At 51.1% G+C, this 12719-nt stretch overlaps 5 protein-coding genes across 5 annotated transcripts; 2 read left to right on the top strand and 3 right to left on the bottom strand.

The window, feature by feature from the left end:
• Positions 1 to 264: 264 nt before the first annotated feature.
• N7496_009989 (HNH endonuclease) lies at positions 265 to 1124 on the top strand (the record flags this gene model as incomplete). Its single annotated transcript, XM_056702902.1, has 2 exons — positions 265 to 456; positions 546 to 1124. The coding sequence occupies 2 exons, from the start codon at positions 265 to 267 to the stop codon at positions 1122 to 1124; spliced, it is 771 nt and encodes a 256-aa protein (XP_056551902.1).
• Positions 1125 to 1498: 374 nt separating this feature from the next.
• N7496_009988 (translation initiation factor 2) lies at positions 1499 to 4575 on the bottom strand (the record flags this gene model as incomplete). Its single annotated transcript, XM_056702901.1, has 3 exons — positions 1499 to 1650; positions 1705 to 4498; positions 4552 to 4575. The coding sequence occupies 3 exons, from the start codon at positions 4573 to 4575 to the stop codon at positions 1499 to 1501; spliced, it is 2970 nt and encodes a 989-aa protein (XP_056551901.1).
• Positions 4576 to 4903: 328 nt separating this feature from the next.
• Positions 4904 to 6155, top strand: N7496_009987 (uncharacterized protein; the record flags this gene model as incomplete). The annotated part of the gene is made up of 5 exons (XM_056702900.1): positions 4904 to 5009; positions 5144 to 5155; positions 5221 to 5357; positions 5412 to 6040; positions 6125 to 6155. 5 exons carry the CDS (start codon positions 4904 to 4906, stop codon positions 6153 to 6155), a joined length of 915 nt encoding a protein of 304 aa, XP_056551900.1.
• A 373-nt stretch (positions 6156 to 6528) lies between these two features.
• Positions 6529 to 9293, bottom strand: N7496_009986 (uncharacterized protein; the record flags this gene model as incomplete). The annotated part of the gene is made up of 10 exons (XM_056702899.1): positions 6529 to 7250; positions 7304 to 7323; positions 7374 to 7473; positions 7596 to 7744; positions 7799 to 8129; positions 8188 to 8299; positions 8361 to 8376; positions 8433 to 8882; positions 8943 to 9086; positions 9139 to 9293. 10 exons carry the CDS (start codon positions 9291 to 9293, stop codon positions 6529 to 6531), a joined length of 2199 nt encoding a protein of 732 aa, XP_056551899.1.
• A 333-nt stretch (positions 9294 to 9626) lies between these two features.
• On the bottom strand, positions 9627 to 11891 carry N7496_009985 (uncharacterized protein; the record flags this gene model as incomplete). The annotated part of the gene is made up of 12 exons (XM_056702898.1): positions 9627 to 9840; positions 9902 to 9937; positions 9987 to 10051; positions 10111 to 10208; positions 10262 to 10283; positions 10353 to 10620; positions 10675 to 10788; positions 10842 to 10913; positions 10971 to 11023; positions 11077 to 11139; positions 11202 to 11299; positions 11357 to 11891. 12 exons carry the CDS (start codon positions 11889 to 11891, stop codon positions 9627 to 9629), a joined length of 1638 nt encoding a protein of 545 aa, XP_056551898.1.
• Between the last annotated feature and the right edge of the window lie 828 nt (positions 11892 to 12719).

Genomic DNA, 12719 nt, shown 5'->3' with positions numbered 1-12719 from the left:
ACGTGAACACTGATTCCTTTTCAATCAGAAATTCGCTCAAATAAAATGCCATCGGATGGTAGTTAGGCCATAGAAAATTGTATACTTTAATAAGCAACTATTCCTGCCGTTCGTAGCTCTCGTCGAATCTTCCCGAAGGGAGATCCAATGATGTCAAGCTTCCCGCCGCGGGGCAACCTCTTCATCACAACTCCCAGCTGTCAACCAGGCCCTTGAGCTAATTAATGAGCTCTAGGTTAAAGGTCATGAGTACTATAGGATCTAATGACCTCTGATGATAACTATAGCGTCTTCCGAGAATGTTTCTCGAGCGCAATCGTCGCCCGATCTGAGAAACCGAAAACAAGCAAACGGCGACCAAAGGCCAAGCGCAATGCCAGCAAAGAAGTGATCTCCGAAGCCGACTCTGGGCTACCTGAAAGAGTCGATCCGGAGGAATTAGCTGAATTCGTCGATGTATGCATTCTTTCTCCCGAGTCCCATATAGATTGTGCTTCGAGACGTGTCCAAGTGAAGCTTCAAGCTGACTCGCAAGTTCACCACAGTTCATCGCGACCGAAGCCTTCACCTCCTTCCCGGAGCCCCTTCGAACCCTCTCGTACGCAGCAATCCAGCATAATCAACAGCTAGCATCGCTCTACGTCCCCGAAGACACAGATACACCCCTAGACCGCACCACCCTCGATTCGCTCTGCGCTACCATCCCCGGCACAGTGCCAGACACACTTTCAGCCTACGGTCTAGTCCCGGACGCGAACGACCTCCCCGAATTCCTCTCCCCAATACTCAGCGAGTACACTACAAGTGTGACCAGCGCACCGCCGGTGTGGAGTAACACGCGCACAGAAGAATGCGAAATCTGCGAGCGCGATTGGATCCCGCTGTCATATCATCATCTCATTCCTCGAGGGGTACATGCGAAAGTGCTGAAGAGGGGGTGGCATGATGAGTGGACGCTGAATAGTGTTGCGTGGTTGTGTCGGGCTTGCCATAGCTTTGTGCATCGGATGGCGACTAATGAGGAGTTGGCGAGGGAGTATTATACCGTGGATCTCATTATGGAGAGGGAAGATGTACAGGATTGGGCCAAGTGGGTTGGTCGGGTGAGGTGGAAGGCGAAGTAACCTTAGGACTATGATGAAGGGCGAACTATTCGACATATAAAGGAACTGGCATACATACGTATATACGCTGGGCAAGGAAGCTCGGGGCACTGAAACTTGCTGCACGAAGTTCATGATGTCTAAATACTATACATGTATTATGATTGCATCTATCTCCATCTCAAGCGTAACTATCTCCAGAAATGGTGTGATGTATATGGAACAACGCCTGAACCCAAGATGCAAACCATGTCGATGTAGAGAAGGGGGGCATATAGTACAAAGATGAATGTGAAAGGACAAGAGAGAAGGGGGAAATGGCCGGCGAACGGCTAAAAATACAGCGACTGATTGTCGCATGAAGCCTGTGAAAAGAAAGAGCATCAGGGCTCAGATCACAGATGACGCTTTTCGAAGATCTCTTCGTAACACTGGATATGATCGCCGACTGCGAATTCGGTCCAGCCCTCGAAGGCGATACCGCACTCGGTGTCCTTGCGCATCTCAGTGACGTCCTTTTTGACGTTCTTCAGCGAGGTCATGGTTCCTGGGAAGCAATGTTAGTTACATTCTCTTAAAGGATATGCAGGTGTCTTCTTACCATCGTAGACGGTCTCATTGCCACGGATGACTCGGACCTTCTTGGTCTTGTTGATCAAACCGTTACGCACACGACATCCAGCGATAGATGTCTTGTCGCGACCCTTGACGGTGATTTCAAACACCTGACCAACTTCGGCTTCACCAGTCACACGCTGAGTAACGGTGGGTGCGAGATGCTCACTTAAAACGTCCTTCACATCGTCGATGAGCTTGTAGATGATGTTGTGATCCATAATGTTCACGGACTCCTGTTCAGCTAGTCGAGCCATGTTGGGCTCAATAGGCATGTTGAACGAGATAATTTTACCCTTGGCACTAGCGGCGTGTTCGATATCAAACTCGGTCACGGGGCCAACACCGGAGCGCAATATGTTCGCGTACACTTCGTTGTTACCAACGGCGGCGATTGAGTTGAGGACGGCTTCAGCGGAGCCGTCCACATCGGCCTTGATAATGAAGTTGATGGCCTTCGGACCGGAGGTCACGACAGGGGTAGCCTCCTCCGAATCTTGATCTTCCTGTCTGCGTTTCTCAAGAAGCTCTCGTCGAGCCTCGTTGATGGCAACCATATCTTCACCCAGCTTCTGGGTGTCTGCCCGATCCTGGCGATATGCCACAACGTCCTTGGCCTTCTGCTCAGTTGCAGCCTGCAGAATCTCCGTCCCAGCAACCGGCTGATCTCTCCAACCGTCAATTTCGACTGGCATACCGGGGGTGGCTTCATCGATAGACAGACCAGCTTCGTTACGCAGTGTTCGCACGCGAGCCCAAGTCTGACCAGCAACAATGACATCGCCAGGGCGGAGGGTACCCCGGCGGATGAGAGCAGATGCCACACGACCGTAGCTCTTGGTGGTCGCCTCGATGACCCAGCCCTCGGCATTGCAGGTCGTGTCAGCACGGTGATCCTGCATCTCCGAGAGGACACCGATGGCTTCCTCAAGCTCGATCATGCCCTCGCCAGTCTTACCACTGACGCCAATGGCCTGGACATCACCACCGTAGTCTTCAACGTGAACGCCATGAACCGACAGATCTTGCTTCACTCGTTCAGGGTTACGTCCTTCCTTGTCGATCTTGCTGATCGCGACGATGATAGGGACGTTGGCTTGCGTGGCGTGCTTGATAGCCTCGATGGTCTGCGGCTTAACACTGTCATCCGCAGCCACAACGAGAACGACAATATCAGTCACATCGGCACCACGTTTGCGCATTTCCAAGAAGGCAGAATGACCGGGGGTGTCCAAGAAAGTAATCGTCTTGCCAGAGGGCATGGCGACTGAGAAGGCACCAATGTGCTGGGTGATACCACCATGCTCGGTGGCTGCCACAGACGACTTTCGCAGCCAGTCCAAAATAGTAGTTTTACCGTGATCAACGTGTCCCATGATCGTTACAACCGGTGGGCGAGGAGGCAGGTCAGATGTGTCTTCTGGCACCGGCGCGGCCTCGAGATCTTCAGCACCAGTATCGAAGATGGCTTCGTAGTTGAACTCGGCGGCCACCAAACCAGCGGTCTCCGCATCCAAGACGTGGTTATAGGTCACGTCCTCGAAGCCCATGTCTTCCATGCGGGCCACGAACTCGGCCTGTCGTACGCCGATGACATCGGCCAAGTTACTGACACTGATGAACTCTGGAAGGTGGAGGGGGATAGCCGTAACCTCCTCCTTTGCTTTCTTCTGGCGCTTGCGATCTTCGCGACGACGTTTACGGTCCTCGGGATCGAAATCACCCTCATCCGATGTCCCACGGTCTTTCCGTCCGTCGCGTTTTTTGGGCTTCTTCTGCACGTCAACGGGTGCTTGTTGCGCTTCAATAGCTTCCAGCTGATCCAACGCAGACATATCCCAAGACCATTGATCCTTCTTGTCGAGTTCTTTCTCTTTCTCTTTTGTATCTTCGTCCTTTCGGTCCTTTTTCGTCTCGTCTCGCCCACGAGCCTCACGGTTTTCACGCTGCGATACCCGGGTTGGTGTCTCTTGTTGACTCGTCTGACCAAATGGTGTCTTTCGTGACCCCCTAGCTCGAGTTGGATCCTCCTCGCGGGCGTCGGCAAGAATTGACTGGCCAAGACTGCGCAGCTTGTCGTTACGTTGAGAATCCCCTCTCGGCGTACGTGTCTCCGAAGGCTGCGGGTCAGGCCTCGGGGTACCACACGAGGTACATGCGTCACGTCTTCCAAATACATGATGTCCGCAGCCGGGGCAGTCCCAGTCCCGTTTCATTCGTGGCTGTTCCTGCCTGGGAGGCCGAGGAGGATCCTGTCGCGGTGTCTGACAGAACGGGCAGGTTTTGTGCCGCGCAAAGACAAGATTGTTGCAGCTATGACAAGTCCATTCACGGTTGGTTCGAGGTTGTCCAGTTCCTTGCCGGACCGAGTTCTTCAGGTGCCGAGCGACTCTGTTGTGCATATGCTGGTGGTCAATGGGATGATTCGAGGAGCGGGAAAAGGCTTGTTTGCCCTGACTGTTGACGTAGAACTGTGTTCCGGGTATCCTCTTTTCAGGAGTTGGTCCTTTCGGGGCTTCTGGAGGGGGCGGCGGCTTGCTTTTGGCCATGATGGCGTCGCGCAAGGCCTGCTCTGCTGGGCTTAGGCCTGTTGGCTTGGAGGCCTGCCTGGCGCCCCATCGGTTTCCAAACTTGGGCGCTGGTGCTGGTGAGCTTGACACTGCACCATCACCATTCCCATCGCCGGCGCCATTCTCAGTATTTGATCGGACTGCGGATGATTGAAATGTCCGTAACGAGGATGGGGAGGTGGATGAGGATAAATCAACGCGGCGCGAGAGCTAAACAGCGATCAGATAACATAGTCAAAGGGGGTGCGGGGAAGGAATCATACCCTCCAGACTACTCGGCGGTGCATAGCTGTAATCTCGACAAGCTCATCGGATTCCAATAAAATCCAACGAGTCCAGTAAACCACAAGTTTAACCAACGGATCTCCAAGCAACGCGGACTCCACTTTTTCCGATTTGTTAGGCGCTTTTTTTACCGCGCTTACGTAAGTTTCCCGACGGCAAAGGCCCCCGTTTTCCCGCAAGTCGGCGCTGCGTGCGAATCAGAATCCAGATGGCGCCATCACGATAAGGTCCCTGGTTCCTGATATAAACGAACAAAACCTGGAGACATCTGGAGAACTTGTCTCTTCCTTCAATTGCCACATTATCAATTACCTGATTGGTCCGGAAATCATGGAGTCTGAAGCTTTCGACGATCTGGAGAAGAGCACTGATGCCCTCCGCACCGTCAAGGATTTGGCCGCGGGCGCCGCCGGTGGAATGGCTCAAGTTCTGCTGGGTAAGTGGGCTGCGCTTCGGGGAAAGGACGAGAGTGTCTGATGAGGCCTAAGTTGCATTGGATGCTTGTTCAACCTCGACGCTAAACCTCCAGATTCATCGCATGTATTCAATTGCTAACGCTCTCAATTACAGGCCAACCCTTTGGTTTGTGGCTCTCGGCACACAAGCGTCTCCCCCACAATGAAGCCTATCTAACCCTGGTATCGCAGATATCGTAAAGGTCCGCCTGCAGACCACCTCTCAGTATAAGAGTGCTCTGGACTGTGCGACCCAGATCTTCAAGAAGGAGGGTCCTGCCGCTTTCTATAAGGGTACTCTGACTCCCCTTATCGGAATCGGTGCCTGTGTAAGTGGCCGTTTCCCGAGCCTGGACGTCTCACCCGTCTAACCCCTTCCACAGGTCAGTGTGCAGTTCGGTGCTTTCCACCAGGCGCGTCGCAAGCTTGAGGAGTTGAATAAGAAGAAGTATGCCGACAGCACGCTCTCGTACGGCCAGTACTGGCTGGCCGGTTCGTTTGCCGGTGTGACCAACTCCGTGCTCTCGGGCCCGATCGAGCACGTCCGTATCCGTCTCCAGGCCCAGCCCCACGGCGCTGGCCGCCTGTACTCGGGCCCCATTGACTGCGTGCAGAAGCTGGCCGCTCAGGGAGGTGCCCTGCGCGGTTTGTACCGCGGCCAGGCGGTCACTATCCTGCGTGAGGCTATGGCCTACGGTACCTGGTTCATGGCTTTCGAGTACATGATGAACATGGATGCCAAGCGCAACAATGTTAAGCGCGAGGAGATCTCTGCTGTCAAGGTGGCCACTTACGGTGGTCTGGCCGGTGAGGCTCTGTGGCTGTCTAGCTACCCCTTCGACGTGGTCAAGAGTAAGATGCAGACCGACGGGTTCGGTGCCACTCAGCAGTTCGCTAGCATGCGCGACTGCTTCAAGAAGACCTATGCCGTCGAGGGCCTGGGTGGTTTCTGGAAGGGTATTGGCCCTACCCTGCTGAGAGCTATGCCCGTCTCGGCTGGTACTTTCGTTGTGTATGTCCCTCAATTCCGCTCTGTCACCAACGCGACTGCGTTGTTCATGCCACTTCCGAGAACCTGAAAACTGACTTTCCACAGTGTCGAACTTGCCATGAAGGCTCTGGGTTAATTCGCTGATAGCGAATAAAACATAATGTGCCTTCTTATTTGCGACTTGCAGCGATTGATACCATCAACAACCAGCTACTACGAGAGACTAGTATAGCGCCACACAAAATTTTCAACATTGACCTGGGATCTAGAGGTTACACTTGTATGTAACAATTGGCATCTGGTATGAGGCGCTGGGGATAGACTGTTTCGTGAACCAATTCACAATTTTCAGCCGTTCATTTTTCGTACTGCAATTTGAATCACATAAAACAGCAACGGTTCTGGAAACTATGAAGTGAAATTGATAATTATAGGTGTATAATGATACATGAGGACATTCAAAAAAGACCCTTACGTCCCCGTTCATAATTCATTTATCGATCTACCACTCACATGGCTAATGAGAAATCTCCAAAGAAGTCCTGCATCGCGGTGGGAAAGTAGAAGAGATTCAAGCCCGGAAAATCCCACTCTGAAACAAACTGCTCGGGCATGAACCACTGCAGATCTGCCTGGGCATCGAACAGTTCCCAAAACGGCGATGTACCACTAGATCCCCCAGTACTAGGCTGTTGGGACTCTTGTAACGCACGCCCATACTTCTCAATGCTGACTTTGAGAATTTGGAGGTAAATGTTTCCCGCTCCAGATTGATGGTTATTTGAACCTGCCTTGCTGAGCTCGTCAACCAGTCTAGCGCCATGTTCCAGCAGCTCATGGTGTTCTTCTGCCCGCTCGGGAAGAAGACGCGAGAGCTTGAGTAGGAGCAGGAAGGAGAAGGCGCATTTCGCCCATACGAAATCCATTGCGTACTTGAGTTTGGCCAGGTAGAAGTCCGGCTCGACGATGATAAGGCGGAGATGTCTCCGGGCGGCGGCTTTGGCGGCGAGGAGAATATGTCGCTCGGTGGCGGTCATGGCACTGGAATCATTACCTCTGTCAGTGACTATCACGATCTGTGAGCCAATAGGGCAGGATATTGCATACGCTACGTTCTCCACACCCATCGCCCGAAGCGCTTTGCAGTTTAGCATCATCTCGGCCCAACACTTTTGGACGCGGAGAGCAACTAGAAGATATGGTTTCTCCTGTTGAGCTGGTATACAACCCTCTGCAATGGGATCAGTAAATTTGTACTGCTAGTAGGCAATGAAGAATACGTACCGACAATTCGGAGCCAGTCACTTCTACATGTCAGTAATATTTAGGCGAAGCATTCTCAAAGATCACTTACTCAAACCACAAATCAAGATCAATCTTCATCTCATGCACAAAGTCCGATATGCCTTGTCGATCAAGTGTAGTCTCCGGACCCAACGTGTCATTGATGGTCGCTGTGAGGGTTCCAAGTCAGAGGAAATAGAGAAATATAAGGATTTGACCAGATCTCACCCCTGAGAATATTGAGCTACAGACGGACAGTTTTGTCAGCATTCTTCCAAGAGGGGCTGCTGACCAGGAAACATGTTTGAACTAAATACCTCGACTTGAGAGAACAACCGGAGGTCCAGAATAGCAGATGAAGGATTACTCAATAATATCCTGCATCGTCGGGAATTGCCAACTAGGCGTATCCCCGGTGGCTTACCTGCGTCCACACGGAAACTATGGTTCACATCATTAGTACTTGTCAAATGTGGAGAGCTTGAGAATTCTGACATATGTTCCAACACTAGTAACCCAAACCAGGTCCTCGACTTTCGCATGAGCACGCGCTCCGTTTCAAATTCGTGATCCGGAACACCATACGTATTCTCGTCATTCTTCATCGCGAGTCTTTCAGTGAGTTCCTCGAAGGCTTCATGAAGACCGAGGTCAAGGGCCATTCGAGTAGCGAATGAGAGGATTAGTAGGCGGTCCCCAGAGTAGCAGGCGACTATGAGCATTGCCTGAACTGATTCGAGAGAGTTGAGCCCTTTATTCTGAATGATGACATTGATCCATTTTTTGAGTTCGGCATGTAGCATGTCGGACATTGGCCCGCCAGATTCTTGATTGAATATTAGTTCATAGCTTGCTATGCAAATACGCAAGTGTGCTTGACTTACTTGTTTCCACCATGCAGCCTATGGTGCATATAGCATTGAGTAGAATACTACTTCGAGCCCGCACCGATTCAAATGTATCATGTTCGGGATCAAAGATTGGGATATATCGATCCTGTGTTCAGAGATATCAACAACCCTTGATCTGTAGATTATGTGCGGCCTCGGGTACTTACACAGCCTTGGAAAAATCTATACAGCAGAAGGTTAGATTCATAGCAACACGATCTGCACCCGTCTGGACTCACGTGTTGAAACAAGAAATGGCGCATTCAAGCGTTATAAGCCCTTTATCAATGAAATCTGCCACAGCCTCATCGCGTATCTCAAAGCAGGAGCGTTTCCTCTTAAGGGCCCTAGGCTCCGTCTGAGGTGATCCATACAGCGGGTGCACTGGAATACTATTTGGGGAAACATCTGGCACAGAACGCGGATATGCATTACCAGCCCCATTCGTATACACAGAGCCGTTGTTTGGAATCAAGGCACCGTTGTTGTCCTGGCAATGAGCGGACTGAGGGCACGATGATGCACATGCACTGTCTCTGCATGTTTCCTGAGGCTGTTCTCGTATCTGTCTGGGCGACAGATGCTGAGAATTAATAGTCGGAGATGCACACGTTCGCTGTAGAAGTTCTCGCATGTCATCCAGCTGTCTTCTGAGATATAGCATCTCGGACTCAACGCTTTCGAGTCTCCTACGGAGGTGTCAGCGGACAATTTCAGATAAGGTGATATGATCAACAAGGACACCATACTCTGATACTGGGTCTTTGGGAATTTCGAAGAACACGCATTGTTTCTCGAGCTTTTGACATCTTTGGGAAAATGTTAGCATTTGGATCATACGATTTCTGGTACTATGCTCACCTCCCACACGGTCGGTCCCCGTCGCATCTAACCTATGACGAAGTCAATTCCAAAGAACAATAAGAATACCACTTGCATACTTACTTTGGACTGTCGGCAAGCACTGCATGCTTTCTATAGAAGGACTCCCTGTTAGTACAATTCCAAGTTGGGAGAGGCCCAGGAGCTGTAGCCCGTACAGGGATGCGCTTCTTCCCGATCGGCGCGGGGACAACATGCAACGAGTCGTCGTCTTGCATTTTCAGACCCCAAATAGACCACAATGCTTATAAACAGCGCTCACCGATTTCTCCGAGTGTGATGAACCTGGGGAAGAAGAAAAACGCGGGGTTCGGCTATTGCCCCGACGTCGGCTAATGGAGGACGGCCGGGGTTGTGAGCAGAAGCCGACGCCACGAATTTTTGTGGGGCGCAACTATAGACTTTAAAGGCGTCACGGGAATTTGTAATGACTTTGGGAGTCCGTATGGTTGATACAGATGCCAGAAATTCAAATTAAGATTCCAGATCGTAAAAAAACTGTAAATCCTTACACCCTTTACCCGACCGCCGTCCTCGTTGCGACATAACACCTAGTATACGTATACAAAGTCTTCGTTCTGCCAGTCCGTCAGGTCCTTGAACGCGTTGTCGTTGGCTACTTGCTGCACCGGCATGCCTTCCTTGTCGGTTTGAGCAGCTCCAACTTCGTTCATTGAGTGGTCGACGACCTTGGCGTCCTTGCCGGCGGCAACACGTTGCTGTTCGTGCTTCTTGTTGAGAATGGTGAGGTATCCCATGTTCAGCCTAGGTTAAGCATTGGAATTAGCATGAGCATTACCTTGCAGTTGAAAGGTACGAAACTTACAGGATCAAGCAGAATAGAATGCAGAACAGGGCGAGGCTATCGAGTATTAGTTTGATTTCCAAACAGGCTTTGCGTCTGAACTTACTTGGAGAGGAGTCCACGGTGGTAAAGGGGCGCCTCTTCGGTGGTGTAAAGAGTAGGACCAATAACCTAAGGGTTATTATGAGCATATGTAAAGTTTCAGGGCAATTTATCGGGGAATTGCATACATTACCAACACACTGTCCCACAATCAGGATACCCGTGGTCACCTTCTTCTTCGTCTCACCGGCAGTGTTGGCCGCAGACCAGGAGTAGATCAGAGGAGCTGAGAACTTGTTAGATATATGTAACCATCGTCAGATTTACGATCGAACTTACTAATGCCGGGGTAAACAGAGATCTATTTGAAGAGTCAATTATTAGCAATCGCACGGGAACAATGAACACGTCAAGGTCATCAAGCACTCACAATGTAGTATCCTGCAAGCAGGGGCCCCTTGTGAGCAGCGTCATGGGTAATGCGCAGAAGCATCACACATCCCGCAATAGGAGGAATGCAAAGAAGGGCCAGAACGGGACCCTTCTTCTTCCAATAGGTGGCCAACCAGGCGCCTCCCATGGTAGCAATAAGCTGAACTGCACCGAATGGAACGTTCAGCAGGATTGTATTAAGAGAATTGAAGCCAAATGACTTGACGATCAGGGGACCGAAAGTGGTGATTCCACCGCTTGGAATGCTATGGCTTGGTTAATAAATCTGCAATCTAGGGGTGATGATCAGTGATTCTTACGAGATGGTAAACATCAAGGCAAACCAGAACCAGGACTTGAGGTCCAAGCACGCCTCTTTGACATGATCCCATTTCCATTCATGGCTCTCAATACCTTGCTGATTCATGCGCAGTCTGAGTATTTGTTAGTGCCAGCAACTATGACCAGAGCGAATTGAAGTATGTACCTCTCAATAGCGACCAACTTGTCTTCTTCGTTGAGGAATTTGGCTGTCGTGGGGGAATCGGGCATGAAGAGGCTATGACAGTGGCGTTAGCTATGTGGAAAGACAAGATTAATGCATTGCATCACTCACAGAACAGCGACGGAAACACCAATAGTGATGAGTCCAAAGAAGAGGAAGATAATCTGTATCAAGTAAGCGGCTATTTCTCATGAGAGGTCTATTCATGATAGCTTACCTGGTAGGGTTCAAAGACTGAAGAATGGATGTGACCAAGACCGTACGTGATCAGACTGCCAACCTGTGGACTGTATTAGTGGCAGAGCCTTATTAATCCCACTCAAAGGCCGAAAGAGAGCTCACCATGTTGACCACACCATTCATAGCGTACCAAGAACCGAGTCTAACAGGCTGTTCAAGTCGTCGGTACCACATCTGCGTGACTGCGATGAATGCGGGTGCTATAGACATAAACATTAGAGACAGGGAGATTAATATTCTCGGCGAATAAAACTTACCAATACCAGCCTCAAAGATACCCAGGAATAGGCGGCAAACCAACAATCCAGCAAAGCTATTTGCGGCTGTCATGCAGGACAAGGAAATACCCCAAAGAAGAACAGAAGCAGCCATGAACTTGCCCATGGGTACTTTGACCAGCAGATAGGAAACCACGGGCTGGAAGATCAGCTGGGCCAGGTAGACCACCGATCCCAGCCAGGAGTACATCTTGCCATGCAGATGGGCTTTCTCGACCAGTCCAAAGACGGAAGCGTAGGAAAGAGTCGACTTGTCGAGTTGCTGCAGGAAGTAGATAGACAAGAGGATGGGAAGTAGACGGAGATCAATTTTCTGCAACACTCGTTTGTTGTTCTCTGGGGTCAGGGTGGTCGAGTATCCGGCATCCTCGATCAACTGCAGCGCCTGATCCTGCTTGGGGCTGGCATCGACGTGCACTGATGAGGTGGGCTTTCCAGCCTCTTCGGCCTCGATGGTCTCGACAAACTCATCCTGCTGACACTTCGACTGGGTGATTTCCCCGTGCTGCGACATTGCTAGACCGCGCAGCGAATGATCGAAGATAGGATAGAGCAAAGATTTGAAAAAAAAAAAAAAAAGCCAACAAATGGAGTAGGATGAAAGAGAATCTCAGATGAGCGAGGAGACCCGACTGACCCTTCACGCAAGAGCAGGGGTGAGAGACAATAGTTATATCAGTCTCGGAAAGGATCAACACTGGGGAAGATTAGGGCTCGTAACACCCCGTGGGGAACGCGAAGTTTATGATCTCCCCGGACGACCGCACCACAAGTCCGAAATCTAACGGAGATGGTCTTGTAAGTTCGCTGGCGCCCGCGTCATCCTCGTGGTCTTCTTGAACCGCCCATCCACACCAGCATCCGATTTGAAGCCGGTCGGTAACTCTCTTGCCGTCGCGGAGAACTTCCGTGGACGGGAACCAATCACTTCTTGGCCATGAGACGGGACAGTTGTAAGATATTGACAAGGTTATTCACAATGGTGGCCAAGAGCCCTGGAGGACGCAGGTCGGGCGACTCGGGATGGCTGAAGAAGGCTTAGCTGTCGGTCTTCGGCTGGCAAAACCGACGCTATTGCGAGGGGCGGATGAAAGTTTTCAGGGAGTTTGGCATGTTGGCGCTTTAGCTTCGGACGGCGCCAGCCTTCTATGGTCCGTCGTGTCTGGGGCCCCGTTTTCTCGGCACTTTGCGTGGACAAAGTGGGGAATCAGCCGACTGCTGAGAGTCTAAGACTCGGTATCGGCCCATCGGGTGCTCTGCAACTTTTCTGGGACCATCCGGGGTCACTTGAGACTTTCCGGGGACCATATGGTGGCAGAGGCGGTGGCACGTTGGCGAGTTT

This window comes from Penicillium cataractarum (genome assembly GCF_028827025.1).
Source record: "Penicillium cataractarum strain IBT 29864 chromosome Unknown utg000008l, whole genome shotgun sequence".
Lineage (NCBI taxonomy): Eukaryota > Fungi > Ascomycota > Eurotiomycetes > Eurotiales > Aspergillaceae > Penicillium > Penicillium cataractarum.
This window is presented reverse-complemented; position numbering and strand designations above follow the sequence as displayed.